The sequence below is a fragment of the Bubalus bubalis genome, chromosome 4, assembly GCF_019923935.1.
Source record: "Bubalus bubalis isolate 160015118507 breed Murrah chromosome 4, NDDB_SH_1, whole genome shotgun sequence".
Lineage (NCBI taxonomy): Eukaryota > Metazoa > Chordata > Mammalia > Artiodactyla > Bovidae > Bubalus > Bubalus bubalis.
Window position 1 is genome coordinate 89962577 of NC_059160.1, and position 18729 is coordinate 89981305.

Below are 18729 nucleotides of genomic sequence, written 5' to 3' on the forward strand. Positions count from 1 at the left end.
AGATCAGTTATTCTAACTATAAGTTATAATAACTTTGACACTGGTGAATATAGAAAGGTTATAATAGAATTCTCAGAAACTGGTTAAAATATGTTAGATAGGTAAATATGCTTCATCTTTATCTACAGTGTTGACTTACCCACTTACAATGATTCAAAGTGTACTATCAAGAGAGAACTTTATCAGTTTTGTTATATCTACATGGTGAATTGTGTTCTACTAAATCCTGTTATGTAGGGAGTTTTGAAAATTTGGTACCTACTCAAATAGTTTTTCATTTTGGATTCTTTTTTTTAGTCTTTTTCTCTCTGTGTTTAATTTCATTATGAATAGTTTCTAAAATTGCTGTCTTCAAATTTATTAATCTTTTTTCTCTAAGTTTTTAATCTGCTGTTAATCCAATTCAGTGTATTTTTCATCTCTGATTTTTTTTTTTCATCTCCAGAGGTTCTGTTGGAATCTTTTTTAAATATCTTCCATGTCTTTCCTCAATAGATTATACTATTCCTCCACCTTCTTGAACATGTGATATTTGATTATTAGCTGTTTTGATGTCCTTACCAACTTTATTCTACATATATGTCATTTCTGCACCTGTTTCTGTTAATTGATTTTTCCTTTCATTATAGATCAGTCATATTTTTCTGCCTCTAGTAATTTTTTAATTGGATGCCAGACATTGTGAATTTTGCTTTGTTGATTGCTAGATATTTTTGTATTTCTTTAAATATTCTTGTGATTTGTTCTGGAACTGTTATTTGGAAACAGTCTGCTTGCTTACTTAAGCTTTGTTAGTAGAAATAGAGCAGCCTTTAGTCTCAGGCTAATTACTGAGGCAGTGCCCTCTAAGTACTCTACCTGGCGCCCCACTATGCTGGTGTGAGCATAGACTATTCCTGGTCTGGGTGAGCTCTCAGGATTATTCCACCTGCTCCTTTCCAGTGGTTCTTTTCCCTGTTTGGGGCGGTTCTACATACGCATGCACTCAGAATCCTTTGTGGATCTTTGTACAGTTTTTTCATTGCTGTGTAGCTTTCTCCTCTTTACTGTTCTGCCCTGAGAATTCTAGCCATCTGGGCCTCTTTGAATTCTCAACTCTGTCCCCTCAATTCAAGGAGACTTTCAGACTCAACTAAGGATTTCTCCTCCTTGCATTGCAGCCTGGAAACTGTCTTATGGCAGCAAGACTTCATTTGTTTCTGTGTTCTTGTGGAGGGTGGTAAGAAGTACTGCATATTGTTCATTGTCTGAAAACCATTGCTTCATATATTTTGTGTATGTGTGACGTTTTTAAGACAGGAAGGTAAATGCAATTCCTATTACTCCATCTTGGCCAGGATACTTAAAAAAAAATCTATGAAAAGTTCAGTTTTTTGTTGAGGGTGGCCATTTAGGAAGCATTCTTAGTTATGAGATGTTAGTTATGTTACATGCTTAGGTATTCAGATCCCGTTTTCAAGTTACCTATGTTGTTTTTTTTATTGGGGTTCTTTCCAAGGTTCTAATATTGAAAAATCTGTGAAAGACCTCCAGCGCTGCACAGTGTCTCTTGCACGATATCGAGTTGTAGTTAAAGAAGAGATGGATGCTTCTATTAAGAAAATGAAACAAGCTTTTGCCGAATTGCAGAGCTGGTAAGTTAAGTTGCATTTTGTACCAGTAGCACGAAAATGGTAAAGATGGTTAGCCATTTACCAAGTTCTTTAATTCCTAACTCTTAACTACTGTACATAATGGAGGAAGACTTAAAAATCCTATGCTATATTTTGCTTTCTGCACCAAGTTCTTTAATTCCTAACTCTTAACTACTCTACATAATGGAGGAAGACTTAAAAATCCTATGCTATATTTTGCTTTCTGCTTCATTCTGTTTGTGGTCACAGTGTGAGAATGAATGGTAGAAGAAACTCATGCTTTAGGAATGGACCCAAGGTTAATATTGTTTGGAAAGGGACAAATAATTATAGAGTAGGTCATGCGCCTTTACATTAGATCTGTCTTTTAAACCAGGAACCTGTAACCCATGGCATGATGTTTTTGAACAAATCAATATGCCAGAAAATTTGGAAAACTCAGCAGTGGCCACAGCTGGAAAAGGTCAGTTTTCATTCCAATCCCAAAGAAAGACAATGCCAAAGAATGTTCAAACTATGGCACAGTTGCAGTCATTTCACATGCTAGCAAAGTAATGTTCAAAATTCTCCAGGCTAGGCTTCAACAGTACGTGAACTGAGAACTTCCAGATGTTCAAGGTGGATTTAGAAAAGGCAGAGGAACCAGAGATCAAATTGCCAACATCCGTTGGATCATAGAAAATGCAAGAGAATTCCAGAAGAACATCTACTTCTGCTTCATTGACTAGGCTAAAGCCTTTGATTGTGTGGATCACAACAAACTGGAAACTTCTTAAACAGATGGGAATCTCACCAGCCTGCCTCTCACCTGCCTCCTGAGAAACTTGTATGCAGGTCAAGAAGCAACAGTTAGAACCAGACATAGAACAACGGACTGGTTTCAAATTGGGAAAGGAGTACATCAAGGCTGTATATTGTCACCCTACTTATTTAACTTATATGCAGAGTACATCATGTAAAATGCCAGGCTGGATGAAGCACAAACTGGAATCAAGATTGCTGGGAGAAATATCAATAACCTCAGCTATGTAAATGATACCACCCTTATGGCAGAAAGTAAAGAGGAACTAAAGAGCCTCTTGATGAAAGTGAAAGAGGAGAGTGAAAAAGTTGGCTTAAAGCTCAACATTCAGAAAACTAAGATCATGGCATCTGGTCCCATCACTTCATGGCAAATAAATGGGGTAACAGTGGAAACAGTGTCAGACTTTATTTTTTGGGGCTCCAAAATCACTGCAGATGGTGACTGCAGCCATGAAATTAAAAGATGCTTGCTCCTTGGAAGAAAAGCTATGACAGACCGAGACAGCATATTCAAAAGCAGAGACATTACTTTGCCAACAAAGGTCTGTATAGTCAAAGCTATGATGTTCCTAGTAGTCGTGTATGGATATGAGAGCTAGACCATAAAGAAGGCTGAGCACCAAAGAATCCATGGTTTTGAACTGTGATGTTGGAGAAGACTCTTTGAGAGTCCCTTGGACTGTATGAGGATCCAACCAGTCAATCCTAAAGGAAATCAGTCCTGAATATTCATTGGAAGGACTGATGCTGAAGCTCCAATACTTTGGCCTCCTGATGTAAAGAGCCGACTCATTGGAAAAGACCCTAATGCTGGGAAAGATTGAAGGTGGGAGGAGAAGGGGATGACAGAGGATGAGATGGTTGGATGGCATCACTGACTCAATGGACATGAGTTTGACCAAGCTCTGGGAGTTGGTGATGGACAGGGAAGCCTGGTGTGCTGCAGTCCATGGGGTCACAAAGAGTCGAACATGACTGAGTGATTGAACAACAACAACAACAATAACATTAATATAAAGTAGAAAAGATGTCTTTGTTTTCCTGCCTCCTTTCATCCTTCCTAATGCACCCCACTCTAATGGTCCCTTCTGTGCCCTATTATTAATCATTGATTTATTTTAATTTTGTGTTTTTTAAACTTGCTTTAAAAATTTCTCATATCTTAAAATGTATTAATATGTGTTCTGTAGGTGAAATAGGGTTTAGTAGTTAAAGAGATTTGAAAATACTTAAATTTTCTTTACTACAGGACTTCTTGATTTCTTAATGCTAATATGCATTGTGAATTTACAAGAGGGAGCTATACTTTGCTGTTTCTCAAATATATTTGATTATAGAATCTTTGGGAGAAGAAATGTATTCTAATATTCTTCTAGAACATTGAAGCTGTTTTAACTATTAAAGTGGTAACTAACTTTTAAACCATAACTCCTTTGGGGAGGTATTTTCATTTAATAATGGACTTAAAAACAAAAAGACCAAATTAAGTAAAATGACAGGAAGACAAGCAGCTAGGTTGGTATTTGGGGATATGAGACTGTCCATACTGCCTATTTGTAAGACTTTCAAGAATCTGAAAGGTGAGAGGAAGTTTTCATAAATATAGAGAACCTACACCACTCTTCCTCCCAACCATCCATCCGTTTTCTAGGAGCTGTTCCCTGAGGTCATATTCAGCCGTGTCTTTCTTCACAAACTTAGTCTGGTACTTCATGCCACAGTGGACAAAAGACAGAGGGAGAGTGGGTAGCCTCAGTCCTCCTGTTGTGTGGAATTGAAGAAGGGAGTGAGTTAACAGAGAGGTAGAATAAAGCCTCCAGAAAGTTGCTGACCTCTGCTTTTACCAAAGTGTAGAATGATCCATGAAACAAAAAGTACTTTAGAATAGATCATTCATCTGCTCATCTACCCATGCTGTCATGAATCCCAAGTTTCCCCTTTCAGGTTTTATAGCTAGAAATTTAATGTCAAATCTTCTGTTTTCTTATATACATTTTTACTCCAGCCAGATTACTTGTCTCAGAATTTAACATACACATTTCCTCTGTCATACACTCCTTGATGCTACTTTTCCAACCTAGTAATGCTGTCTTGTATCTTTGTAATTATCTAAATCCAACCAGTTCTCCCAAATTCACGTTAAGTAAACTCTGACTTCCCCTGGAAGTTTTTCTAGGTAACTGATTTCTCCTCTTTCTGACCCTCTGGGAGAAAGCCCCATGCCCTTTACCCTGGATTATTATCACATCAGATATTATTGGCTTAAGAATAAAGAACTAAGAGTAGAACATCACAACTTTGCCTTGACAAGCCTCCGGTCTCCATGATTGTTTAGTTTACTGATTACTTTAGCCACAGGATCTGATTCCATTCAGAACCAGCCTGAACCAGGAAATACAGTTCTGGGAGAGAGACTTATGAGTCCTTGTTGACTTGGAACCCATCCACGGGGAGCCTCCTTTAATAAATGACAAATGAAGTGGTTTCCTGCCTAGAAACTGTGTATTTAGGATTGATTAGCAGGTGTAGCAACCAGGTCAATTTAACTTGAGGAAAGAGATTACCTGCACTTTCCTGCTGGTGTAAAGCCTTCCCTCTGGCTGACTGGGTTTTTAAACTGGCTTATTTCCATGCCCCTTGTAGTTGCTACTTCAAGGTATAATTGGCAGGTGAGCTAACTCCCTTTGGCACTGAACCAGAGCTTGGAGTTAATGTCACTTAGGAAGCCATTTTTTGTGTTGGTTATAGTATAAAAAAGAAATTCTAACAAATTTGCAACAGTAAGATTACATTACACCTGACCGGGCACTAGGGGAATTATATGGATAAGTGCTTTCACACTGGGGCCAGATGAAAGCTGACATTTACCTGTGGGGAGGTAAAAGCAGCGGCTTTCCAGGATGTAAAACGTCAAGTCTGTCCTTATTGGTGATCCAGTAATAATCATCGCTAGACCCAGGTTTACTTTTCTTGTTAATTAATAAAATCTGTCTGACACATTGTTGGAGCTCTTAGTTGACTTAAAGTTTAAGTCTGTTAGGGAGCAGGATACGAAGTGGAACATGAAGCTAGAGTGTATAAAGTATTTTGAACGGTTGTCATAGTATGTGTCAGGGCAAAGGATACACACTCAGCCTGCCTTTAAAATGAAGGTTCTGTTTTATTGAAAGTCAAAAGGTACTTATTAAAAGGAGAAAAGTGGTAAGAAATTTGAGATTCTGAAACACATGAAGTCAATATAAGCCTGTGCTTAAGACTGAAATCTTTCCTGGCTGATTCTTCATTCACCTTAGAAAAGTTACTTCCTTTTATTTGAGCTTCTCTTTTCTTACTATATTAAACTATCACTAGTCTTAACAAATGCTTTTAGATCCTTAAATTTAAAGTTCATCTATAGAGATGCTGAAAATTCAGAAAATCATTTTATGAACAAAAGCACTTTCAAAAATGTCTAAAAACCATAGAAATAAAGGAATAGGCTACTGTTATAATGTGTTATCAGAAAGGTACCTAGCACTCTTTAGTTTTAAATTATTCTTAAGTTTTTGCATGTACATTAGCATCTTATTTCTACTAGTATTTGGCCTCCGTGGTTCTTGATAGTCTTTGACTTAAAATTCTAATGAGTTTGAGTCCATTGTAGTGAAGTGGATGAACCTAGAGCCTGTTATACAGGGTAAAGTAAGTCAGAAAGAGAAAAATGTCATATATTAACATATATATGGAATCTAGAGAAATGGTACTGATGAACCTATTTGCAGGGCAGGAATAGAAACTCAGATGTACAGTACGGACTGTGGACACAGCAGGGGAAGGAGAGGGTGGGATGAATTGAGAGAGTAGTATTGACATATATAGTCTGTCATGTGTAAACTAGATCATCAGTGGGAGGCTGCTGTATAGCAGAGGGAGCTCAGCTAGTGCTCTGTGATGACCTGCAGGGGTGGAATGGGGGTGGCAGGGAGGGAGGCCCAAGAAGGAGGAGATACATGTGTACATACAGCTGATTCACACTGTTGTACAGCGGAAACTAACACAACATTGTAAAGCAATTATCCTCCAATCAAAAATAAATAAATTTAAAAGAATTCTAACTCTTTAACCATCTGAGAAAATAACTAAGTAACATACAAAACAAACAGGTTCCTTTCCAAACATGTTCAGTCATACTATCTGATTTCTTCATACTGATTTCTGTCCTGTGAAGAGGGAGCCTTAATTTTTACTTTACTGTTAAAAGGAATTTGAGTCTTAGGTTAAGCTGTTTGCCTAACATGACATCATATTTAAGTCACAGACTCAATATTTGAATCTATGTATTCTGCCTCCCAGTAACCTATGATCTTCATCCCACCCATCATCATTGATGGCTCACTTTTGCACTAAAGCTGGAAGAGAGACTCTTGGTGCATGTGTCATGCACGGGTTTGATTCCTAGTTTCCAGACCAGGAATCTAACTGTGCCCCCCCCTCCCTGCAAATTGCTGCTATTTCTTTTTCCCTAAACATATTGTAAGATATCATTGAGTCATATGGTCCCTGGTATTACTTTAGAATTGAGATGCTCTTTGAGCTCAAATGTGTGTACCATACTCATAAAACCAGTGTGGGGAATACGGAGTTTTAAGAAACACATGAAGTGTCATTAATTCTCTGCTGACAAAAACTACTAAAATTTTTCTTTTTTTGGTTGTTTTATATGAAAAGGAGGAAGTGTCTTAAGAAAAATAAAGGTGTTTGCATTGGCTGGGCTTTGCTTGGATTTCTGCTTTAGTGGAATTAGAATAAATAGGTTTTAGGTTTCCAGCAAATAAAATCAAGTATAAATGTTTTGTAAGAACATTATTGAGTGGTTTAGAGTATAAACCCTTGAAATAATTAGTTGGCTCAACAGTTGCTAGAATTGTTTCTGTTATAACATGGTTTTCTAATGCAGCTGCGCCTTCCCAGGTGACACTAGTGGTAAAGAGCCCGCCTACTGATGCAGGAGACAGGAGAGACATGGGTCCCATCCCTGGGCCGGGAAGATCCCCTGGAGGAGGGAATGGCAACCCCCTCCACTATTCTAGCCTGGAGAATCCCATGGACAGAGGAGCCTGGCAGGCTGCAGTCCATGGGGTCGCAGAGTCGGACACAAAGGAAATGACTGAACACGTACTAATGCAACAATCATAAACTAATGATAGCTAATAGTTTTTTGGAACCAGGAAATTACTGAAGGTAATAGTATAATCAGTAAGCTACATGTTAAAAATATTGATTGAAGGGCCTGCTTTAAATGATGGACATATAATGTATCTTAGAGATATGAGTGGTGATGCTACGGGGACAACTATTTTGACCAAGTAAATTACACAAAAAGCTTTAGAGTAAGTTGAGGAAATGGGAAGATGGTAAAAAAGTCTTGGTAAGGAGGGAAGGAAATACAGAACATTCAGACATTTACCAGTCTTTTTCCTTAACAGTGACAGGACATCTCAAACCATCCTTTGTGGTCAAAGACAGGATATGGAAATTCTGTGTGCTGTATAAGGCCCAGGCTTAATAAGACCTTGTGTCTTTCTAAACAGAGTCCCAACGATATTTAGCAGAATTTCATTAGCAGTTTCTGAGTCTAGTGTATCAGATGCTCATCATGGTGTGTTTCCATTCAGAAAATTGACAGAACAGTTGCAAGCTTAGTACCCTCATGTACTGAGTGAGCAAGGTAACAACAGAAAGTCTGGTGGTGTGAATGAGCCTCTCATCGCTCTGAAAGGACTCATTGCTCGTAGTTATGGCATCTAAAAAACTGTTACCTCAAACCACAGGTACTTTTGAATCTCCCGGCTACAGATTCCTACTGGCATCACCACAGCTTAGGAACAGATGGAAAACTTTAGCTAAAGTTTCTTCATTGTCAGAAAGTTGTATTACATTAAATTACTACTTTTAATTGTGAAAATTGCCTCTGCTCTTTATCTTATGCTTAGCCACTTTGCACTTCTGAACTCTTCTCACGTTCTCTGTTTATTTTGTGATGCACATATTTCCACAACTTAAGCTTTCAGAATACAGAAGTACAGTGATCAGTGTCTTTGTTGTGTGTGTGTGTTTTGGTAGAACCATTTGGAAGTTGCAGGCATCACAACGTGTCATCCCTAAATGCTTTAGCATTAATTACCTAAAACATAGTCATTCATCTATACAACTGTAATACGTTATGTGGTATACTTTTAAGAAAGCTCTTACAGTGTTTGTGTTGGTCTCAGCTTACTTCGGTGATGCCGTCAGCTAGCAGTGCCTAAGGGCACTCACCTGGGCCCTGTGCTACTGGCGGCCCCCACCCCATGAATCAAGTGTTGTGGCAGACAGGCCCTTGTGGCTCTGATGATTGCTACATGCACCTCGGCAACAAAAACAAGGCTTATTACTCACAAGTCCTGGAGGGTACATGGCATGCCTAGACCCACACAGTGAAGTGTGTTTAAGGAGAGCATGAACCTTGAGTCATGCCTTTATTGGGGTCCAGGATGGGGTGCCTTGAGTTTTGTGGGTTCATTGTTTATTAGTGAATTTAAAACATAAAAGCAAGAATTAAAGCATAGGAAGGAAAAGTTCCAGTCACTCAAGTGGTCAGTTATGTAGCTCACCCAGGACCTTCTAAGAGGATGGCCTGGCATCGCCCTTTCTCTTGTTGTGTGGCTTATTTATTTGAGATGATTATCTTTGAAGGGAATGTCGGCAACCAAAAGCTTAATGTCAGGCACTTAAATTATTAGCAGAAAAACTAATTGTCAGGTACTTACACTACATGTAATTTAACATTTATTCATTTTTCTGTTTTAAAGACTTGTGAAAAATTTAATGAAAAATTGCAGAGATTCATCAGGCTTCTCTCTGAGAAAATATCCCAACAGTTAATCCATAGATTCCTCTGTTTAATGCTTGGCCGACATCACAGAATCTTTGAGTAGATGTTATCAATAGATAGTAACATGACAGACAACAAACAAAAAGAAATAAAAGTCCTTATTGCTTTTCAGTGTTTTTTGGCATGGAAAGATAAGCTTATTTTTTTACTGGAATGGTCATATGACCCCTGGCAGAGGAAATGACAACCCACTGCCGTCTTCTTGCCTGTAAACTCCCCTGGACAGAGGAGCCTGGCAGGCTACAGTCCATAGGGTTGCTAAGAATCAAGACACGACTGAGCACTCACGCCGTCATATGATTCCCCACACAGTGCACTGTGGATTTCTTATGATCACCAATGAGTGATTCAAGAAACAAAGCTTGTGTAAAGGGATGCTAACCATTCTTACAGGAAATAGAAGTGCAGTCCTGATGTGCTAGCTCATAGTGACACTAAAAAGTCTAATGGTGATGGTACTGTTTTCCTTGCTGAGAGTGTCCTGTGGCACTCTGCTGTCTCATAATAAAGATTGTAAGCTGCAGAAAGCTTACTTGTTTGCTAAGCTCTTTTAATAAATATTTTACAAGCTTCGTCAGTTAAATTTGTCATCTGATGGACAGTGTCTGCATCTTAAGGTGATTCAGCAGCAGAGGAGAGGTGATAATACTGAACTCGAGGCCTGGCAGCTCCTGTCTCAGATGTGCTTTTGTTTTGCCTTTTAGGTGTTCCAAATGCTGCTAGAGTTCTTGGAGCAAAATGTTTGCCAAGGTTTGGGAAATGCTTTCTTAGCAAAAGTGTTGCTACCCCACAATAGTTGTATCTTCTCTCTAGTCTGGCACTTTGGAATTAATATGCCGACCAAATTTGTTACAAATCTGTGTATTAACATCATGCATAATGATTATCAAACCTGTTCTTTATCACTTCACTATAAAGGATTTTACTCCTTGAGAAAATGTCCCTGCCTTATACTTTTTTGAATATCTCACTCTGTAGTCTCCATATTAACTACTTTGTGCTAACATAACAACATATAGAGCTAAACTGAGTTGAGTTTTTTTTTTCCTGTGTGTGTGTGTGTATGTGTATATATATGTGTGTGTATATATATGCATATGTGTGTGATTAGTTTTACAACCAGAAACAAGAGAACTTTTATTAACCCTGTAGTTATACACAAGTTCAAAAGGAGAAATTAGAATGAATTTCAACTATGAAGAGAGTTGGAACATTTTATGTTTGTACAGATAGTAAAGCTTTAGGGTTTTTTTTTTTTTTTTTTTTTTTTTGCCACTACTAAGCAAAACTGATGTGGTAAGGAAAATTATTTGTATCCAGAGGTTTAATACTAGGGCAACGTATTATCTCATGTTCATTGAAGATGGTGGGCTCTCTTATAAGGACATGGAAAAGCTTTCCCATGCTTACAAACCATTTACATTTATAGTGGAGAAAATTCTAATTGCCTGTTTAATGTTCTTTTTCGATAAAAAAGCCTTCCAGAAACCTTTGATTCCATCTTTTCTGGATTATTATTAAACGTTTATCCAAAACTAGCACCAGTATATGTGTCTTTTGACTGCTCTGCATTCTAAAGACTAAAGTGCTAGTGGACTTGATAAGCAACTGCGCTAAAATATTGAAGATCTATAAATCCTAATTGTGGTTAAATGCATTGGGCCCTAGCAGGGGTATTGCTTGGTAAAAATTCATTAGAAGCAAAACTGACCAGTTTTATAGACCAGAATATAAAATAAAATATATGTACATATGTAGAAATATGTAATTTTCATGAGGACTTGTGCTTTAGCACAATTTACCAAAAAGTGTTTTGTAGTTTGCTACTGCCATCTACTGGTTCTCAACTCTTAAATGTCTAGCTACTGATTTACTGTAATATGTTATCAGTAGAAATAAAAGGGAATTCGATTCCTGTATTGAAATCTTTAAAATAGTCTTTGCTGAGGGTGAGATAAGATTTTCATGTGGTGTATACAGTGCTTATTTTGTAGTATGCTTTTAGGGAACAAACGCATAAGTCTTTCTCCACTGTTAACACTGTGCCATTTTTCTGTTTGAATTTCTGATCCAACATTCTTTCCCTTTGTCATCCCTTCCTAGTTTAATGGATCGGGAAGTGGCATTGCTTGCTGAAATGGACAAAGTGAAAGCTGAAGCAAGTAAGATTGATCTTTATTAAAACTATTAACAGTTAATAAGTACCTGCCTCTCAATCCCCATAACAAAAGCTCAATGTAAATGCCACACTAAGAGTTTGTATATTTAGTTAAACAGTCTTGAGTAATTGTACTGTGCTGGCAGAGGAATGCTTTCAGGTTAAACAACTTTATAATAGCCCGTTTATCAATATTTCCAAATTTTAATATTTTGAATATAGATTTCAATGTCTACATCATGGTGTCTGCCACCTCAGCACCAGCTAAGGAAAATCGGTTATCTTGCAGGTGCCTGGGTTTTATTTTGTTTTTTCCTTCAGTGACTGAATAATTCCTTTGGGTTTTTTCCTACTTGGGAAAAAGCCTTTGGCATAATCAGAGACTTTACCAGGTTGCTTACAATGTATCCCTGTCATTACCTCTTGCAGAACTTTGTTTTCTCAGTTTGTTGAAACTTCACTCAGTGTCTGTTATCCTTGGCTAGGGAAAAAGTCAATTAATTGAGGGTTCAGGATACCCATGACTAGGACTCTTTGAGAGATTACTAAAATAGATTCTGGAAGAACAGTCTAAGTCGAATAATTTGTGGGATTTTGTACAGAAGAACCCAGATAGCTGTTTTGGTCATTTCCGTTAAGGATTAGGTTAAAGATAGACAGCTATATGAAAAGAAGAGAATGTCAACTGCACTTTGTACAATGGCATTGATTTAGGGCTTTCCAGCAGTTTTTACCTTTGTGCATTGAATGCCAGATTTGTAATTAGGAAGGTTGTTTCTTTTAACCTGCTCTCAAACTGTTGAGAATAGATATAGGTTGAGATGACTCACAGTTAAATCATTTGTGTCTGTGGTCTTGGACCAGAGGAGGCAGCTTTGAAGCACTGAATTGAGTTCAGTTTTGATCCATTTTAACCCACTCCAGTGTTCTTGCCTGGAGAATCCCAGGGACGGGGGAGCCTGGTGGGCTGCTGTCTATGGGGTCGCACAGAGTCAGACACGACTGAAGTGACTTAGCAGCAGCAGCAGCAGCAACAAAGTGTTGGATACATAGCAGAGGTGCTATCCATTGTTTTTCAGAGGTGAGATATCACTTAAATTGAGTGGTATATCCTGAAATTTCTAGTGACAGTTTCGGTCCATTCTTGTACCGATGTATTCTCTTTTTGAAGGTGAAGTTTCAGAGAGGAAAAAAGACATAGTCCTTACTGTCAACAGTTGAGAAGAAGGTGCTTTTTAAAATACATCTTTTATAGAAAAACTTTAACATATTTCAAATAGAGAGGCTGATATAATCACCACCCCCCCAGCACCCAGCCTTAACCAATTATCAATTCATAGCCAATCTTTTAGTATCAAATTAAGAGCTACAGAGTTTTGCTGAAATTCATCAATTTTATATCAGTATCTCCTTGCTCCCATACTAAAAATCCTAGTTCTCAATGACACTAATATAATTACTCTTTTACCAATAATATCAAGTTTCTTTTTTCTTTTTTATGTATTATAGTTTTATTAATTATATATTCATAGTACTTCACAGTTTAGGGTTTTACACACTCATTCATATCTGATCTTAGCATCAACCTTATGGGAGATTTAGGTTTTCTGACTTTTTAATTTTTTTCATTTCATAAATGAAAACACTAGTTCCTTGGAAAAATGTGACTTGTTCAAGATCATATACTTAGGCTCTCTGAATTATATGCTATGTGTAGAAATCTGTACTTGACACATTTCTCCATCTTGATATTTGTAATTTTATCTTAGAATCCTAGAATGCTGAAGCTGAGAGAAAGTGAATTTGATACAAATGACTAATAGATTTTATCTTGGGAGCCAGACCAATGAATCGTTTGTATTTGTTGGGCCTTTGTGTTGAGAAACTTTCGTATGCATGTTCTTAATTTATTGCAAAAATATGCCCTATTGCTTAACCTGACAGGGGTATGAGCAGCCCATCCATATTTGTGGCAAATCAGACTGAGAAAACCTGCTAAAGACATTCCAGCTCTCTGTAACACCGGATGTAGCTCTTCAAAAATTCTTTTTTTTCTAACATAAATTTGGCTAATTTCTCAGTAGGTTACAGGATTCTGTGCATAACAGTTAGGAATTGAGTTTAACTGCATGCCACGGAATGGCGTAAATAAATGTGAGGTTCTTTTTCTCTCATGAAATGAAAGGTCCAGAGGTAAGCAGTCCAGGGCTGTAGGGCATCTCCAAAATGATATGAGGGACCCAGGCTTCGCTATCCTTCTCCCCAGCCAGCCTTACAGGGTGTTTGTCCTCTGTAGTCCCTGCCTCTTTACTCTGAGAGACTTTTTATTGTCTATTATCCTTCGTGGCCATACCTGATTGATGCACCTCGGAGCAAACCAAAGATGATGCTTTTTTAAAAGAAGTAAAACAGACTTCCCTGGCGGTCCAGTGGTTAAGACTTCAAGCTTCCACTGCAGGGGGCTCAGGTTCCATCCCTGGTCAGGTAACTAAGATCCACAGTGTGGCCGAAAAAAATTTTTTCTAATTAAAAAGTTTAAAAAGTTATTCTACTAAAAAAGGCTGTGAACAATCTAAATATGCATCATTAGGGAACTTGAGTATTGTGGTATTCCATATAGGCAGAGAGTATATTAGGAAATATACATGAAAAATTGTTGTCAGTGGTTTCTTCCGGGGAGGGGAACACAGAGTCAAGTGGAAGTTTTGATTTATTTATTTGGCTGCACCAGGTCTTAGTTGCAGCATGCAGGATCTGTAGTTGCAGTGTGTAAACTCTTAGTTGAAGCTTGTGGGATCTAGTCCCTGACCAGGGACCATACCCATGCCCTCTGCATTGCGAGTGCAGAGTCTTAACCACTGGACCACCAGGAAAGCCCCAGTGTACATGCTTCTGAATAAATTTTTTTTAACTGGGAAGAGGAGAAAGAAAAATGACAAATGATTTATGAGTCTTTATGAGTCATAAAAAGTGTTTACCATATAAACTGCCTTCAGAGTTCCTCAAGAAGGTGGAAACTGGACCTTTGGTATTTTCACTTTCTGGGTGGGTGGGCAGCAAAGCCTTTGGCTGTGCAAGTACACACTGCAAGGCCTGTATTTCCAGTCCTTCTTTGTCCTATTTAGCAGACCATAAGAGTCATGATCCCTTTCCCTCTACAGTGGAAATTTTGCTTAGCCGTCAAAAGAAAGCCGAACTTCTAAAGAAAATGACTGATGTGGCTGTTCGGATGTCAGAAGAGCAGTTGGTCGAGCTCAGAGCTGATATCAAGGTAAAACTTCCTTCTCTTTTCTGCCTTTCTTCTTACCCTCGGGGACTAAAGTAGCAAATCTCCATAATTCATGGCGATATCTAATATATTGAACTCATGACCCCTTCTTCCCAAACCTGGCCCTTTTCAAAGTTCTCTTGCTCTGTAAATGGTACTGTCATCCGCCCAGTGTCCAAAGTGGAAACCTTAGGAAGTTTCTCCTTTTCCCACAATTAAATCTATCAGCAGACCCTGTCCATTTGACCTTCTGCACAATCTCCGATCTGACCTTTTCTCTTTGTCTCCACCACTACCATCATGATCAAGCTACTGTGATCTCTTGCTTTGACTTCTGTAGTAGCCTCTTAACTAATTCCAGTTCTCCACTTGGCCACCACCTTGCCATCCTCACCTGTTCATATCTGTTCCTCACACTACAGACCCTGCTTCAGACTTCCCATTGCTTTCAGAATAGTCTCTAATCCTTAACGGCCTGTAGGGCTCCATATGGTCTGGCCCTACTGCCATCCTTTGCACTTTGTCCCCCTTGGTCCCAGTGCTTCGGCTGTGCTAGCTCTCCTTTCCACAGGCATACCTGTTCCCTCCTGTCAGGGTTGTTGCACATGCTTTCCCATCTGCCCAGAACATTCTTTTCCCTCCTTTCTCCCCCACTGCCCCCCAACCACCTACCTGCACCATTCCAGCTCACATCTCATTCCTGATCTCCTCAGCCTTTCTGGCTTTCCTGCCACATCCCCTGTTTGTGCCTTCCTAGCACGCTTATAATTGTATGTGTAGTTGAGTAACCTGTCTTCCTCACTCGATAGGCACTACTGTGTCTCCAGGGCCCTGGCATAGTGCCTTGACACCTAGTAGGTATTCAGTAGACATTTAAATAGTTGGTTGGTCAATTCTGATTTTATAAGAGAAAAATGAGCAGTTTGAGATATTGGTTATATTGTAATCTGTCTATAAAGATTACTTGAATTCAATACTCAGACATTTTAAAATCTTATGTAAAGAACAGTATTTCTGAGACTAAGATGGGAACCCGAGAGAGGCTGGGTTAATCATGGGTAGTTGTAGACACCAGCATTCTAATTAATTGTTTCTCAACTGTGAGCTGTATGAACCAGGGGAGTTGGCTTTCTCTACTCCCAAGACCTAACTCTGCTCTTTCTGAAGTGTGAAATTTACTGCCATATTTAAGAGGAAAACTTGCTGGGGAGATTTTATAACAGCCTTTGGGAAATAAAAGCACAGACAGAAGGTCATCTGAGACCTTACAGGCATCCCAGTTACCATCCTGACCTGGTCTTTCATGCAAACCTATATTGTGTTATCCCCTTGCTCCTTCCCCTTAGACTATACTGGGGAGAAATAGTGAAGCCAGCAATGTAAGTTTTAAAGTACCATTTTCTGATTAACTAAGGCTATTTTGCTAAATTTTATAGAGAGTCTTCCTCGTATTGATGCCAGTCATTCTCATTCAACTATCTGGGAGAAGCCGGAAACCCCTTTGGAATTAGATAAGAATTCTGGCTCTCATAGGCTTCATCTGTTCCCCTTCCCACGTGGTTGAAGAGCTGCTAGAAATATTTCTGCAGGCTGACTAAGGATCTGTTTCTCCACGTTTTCAGTGTACTGAAGTGGGTGCTGTGCAATTTAAATGTCTTATTTCCAGATCATTTTATTTCCGTCATTCCTGTTATGTCTTTGGCTCAGCAAACCCTAGAATTTGCTTCAGAATTAATCTCAGACTGATATTACATGTCTGAAGGCTTTGTTACAGAGATTCATGAGCTTTCCTGAGCCACAATATACCCTGAAGCTTTAGGACTTCAAGGCCCAAAGCTAATTGTTACTCCTTCTCTCCCATTTATTGCTTCTAGGTGCATCCCAAGGATTGTGATGCATTTGATTCTACCCCTTGAAAATCCAAAGGGGAATTAGGACACCCCCAGACAGAGGACTGCTCTGAGGAGTTCAGTTCTTCTAAATTATATCTAAGCCTTAACTTTTCTTTCTTATTCTCTTTTTCATCTGAAAAAATGATTCCAGGCTACCTTAGAAATTGTTTATTGAAATAGACCGCAGAAGCATTTTATTCCTGACATTTTTCTAGTCCCACTATTTTTATAGTATAGTTAGTTTTTGACCCAAGAGGTTGGTTACTTCTCGGCTCAGTCTGCTTAAAAGGATTAAATTACTTGCAGCACAAACTCTTCTGATTTGCAAAGCTGACTTTTCACATGAATGATTTTCCAACTCAAGAAATTGTTCCTATTTCAAGGACTAACAAATCCTACTTTGTATAAAGAGGTGCAGTGGGTTTCCTAAGGAAGTTTCTATTAAAGAACATCAAACCATTTATTTAAATGGAATCATTGTTGTAACTATGGACATTTTTGCTGCCTCTGCCTGTGTATATAATGGAGCAGTGTGAAGAGTAGCCAACAGTGGAGAGAAAGATGACCCTCCATTGTGAGTTCCTTCTCCTTCCTTCGGTTTCTCTTGATTTACACCTAATGACCATCATACAGCATTTCATAAAGCTCCCAAATGGACTTATCTTTAGACTCTTAAAGAAAATGGCTGGATTTTGTCAGCCACCCAGCATTGTTAATATATGGCCACTTAGTGAAATTTGAAGCACAAAAAGAAATCAGTTGAAAGTAATCCTGTTTATCTGTTTATAGTTGGTTTAGTCGCTAAGTCGTGTCTGACTCTTGTGACCCTGTGGACTGTAGCCTGCCAGGCTCCTCTGTCCATGGCATTCTCCAGGCAGGAATACTGGAGTGGGTTGCCATTTCCTTTTCCAGGGGGTCTTCCTGACCCAGGAATTGAAGCCAGCTCTCCTGCATTGCATAGCAAGCTAGAAATCCGTACATTGTTTGTCTCATCTGGAGGTTTGTCTTTGTCTTTTCCCCAGCACTTTGTTAGTGAACGTAAATATGATGAGGATCTGGGACGAGTGGCCCGATTCACCTGTGATGTAGAGACCCTGAAGAAGAACATTGATTCATTTGGACAAGGTGAGATGGTGAGAGATTGAGGGTGCCGGAGACGGTGAGGAGAAGACCACCCTCTCCTAACTGGAGACTGAAGTGCCAATTGGCTTCTTCCCTGACTCTTGCTCCCTCTTGGGTTTTGGTTTGCTTGCTTGCTTGCTTTTATGAAAAGGGACTCAGAGACACTTAACAAGTCAGTGAACACAGATGCTTTGAGCTCTGAGGATGGGCATTTCCCAGCTCCCTGAATTTGTGGTTGTTTTTTCATCATTTTCTGCTGAGCTGAGAGGTGTTTGGCTGCAGTGTAAAGAGCATGTGCACTAGAGTCAGACCAGGTTTGAATCCCCGTGTCTATACTCTATATGCTGCCCTCAGTTTACTCCTCTCCAAAATGGAGGTAACACTACCTGCTTTGCCTGGCACATAACGGGGCGGGGCGGGGGTGGGGGGAGCTGAGGAGGCGGGAACAGAGATGCCTCTAAGATGAGCGCTTGTAAGTGATGCATCAGTCAGACCCAGAGACCCTCTCGACGTAAAACTGAAATAAATGTTGGACTTAGGGCAGTGATTGTGAACTCAACATTAGCCCAGGCTTAAAACCAAGGAAAAAAAATCTAGGGACTACTTTTAAACCATTGAATTCTGACAAAATTTGAAAATGTTAATATTTTTCAACTAGATTGATATTTTGAATTTGGAGTTACATTTGCAGAAAGAACCTTAGGAAGGAAGATAGATATTTGTTGTGAAGACTAGTTGTGTTCGTACGTAACTCATCTTGCATGATTCAAATGTTTAAAAAAGAATTTAGCTTTTCATTTAACTTTTTCTTTCTTTGCGAAGTTGGTACTTTAGAAATGTTCCTTGCATAGGAAACTGAACATATGGCCCATACTATTGTTCCTAGGCTTAGTCAGCCACTGGAGCCAAAGCCAGGCGTTGAGGTGGTAGGAACGCCA

At 39.0% G+C, this 18729-nt stretch overlaps 1 protein-coding gene across 5 annotated transcripts in view; it reads left to right on the forward strand.

The window, feature by feature from the left end:
• The window catches only part of SPATS2 (spermatogenesis associated serine rich 2), a 159302-nt gene that overhangs the window by 137783 nt on the left and 2790 nt on the right, over positions 1-18729 (forward strand). For all 5 annotated transcript variants that reach the window (XM_025284091.2, XM_025284092.2, XM_025284088.2 and 2 more), the window contains 4 exons: positions 1499-1634; positions 11455-11513; positions 14671-14780; positions 17692-17794. In XM_025284091.2, the coding sequence (XP_025139876.1) occupies positions 1499-1634; positions 11455-11513; positions 14671-14780; positions 17692-17794 (408 nt within the window). The remainder of the gene's footprint in view (positions 1-1498; positions 1635-11454; positions 11514-14670; positions 14781-17691; positions 17795-18729) is intronic.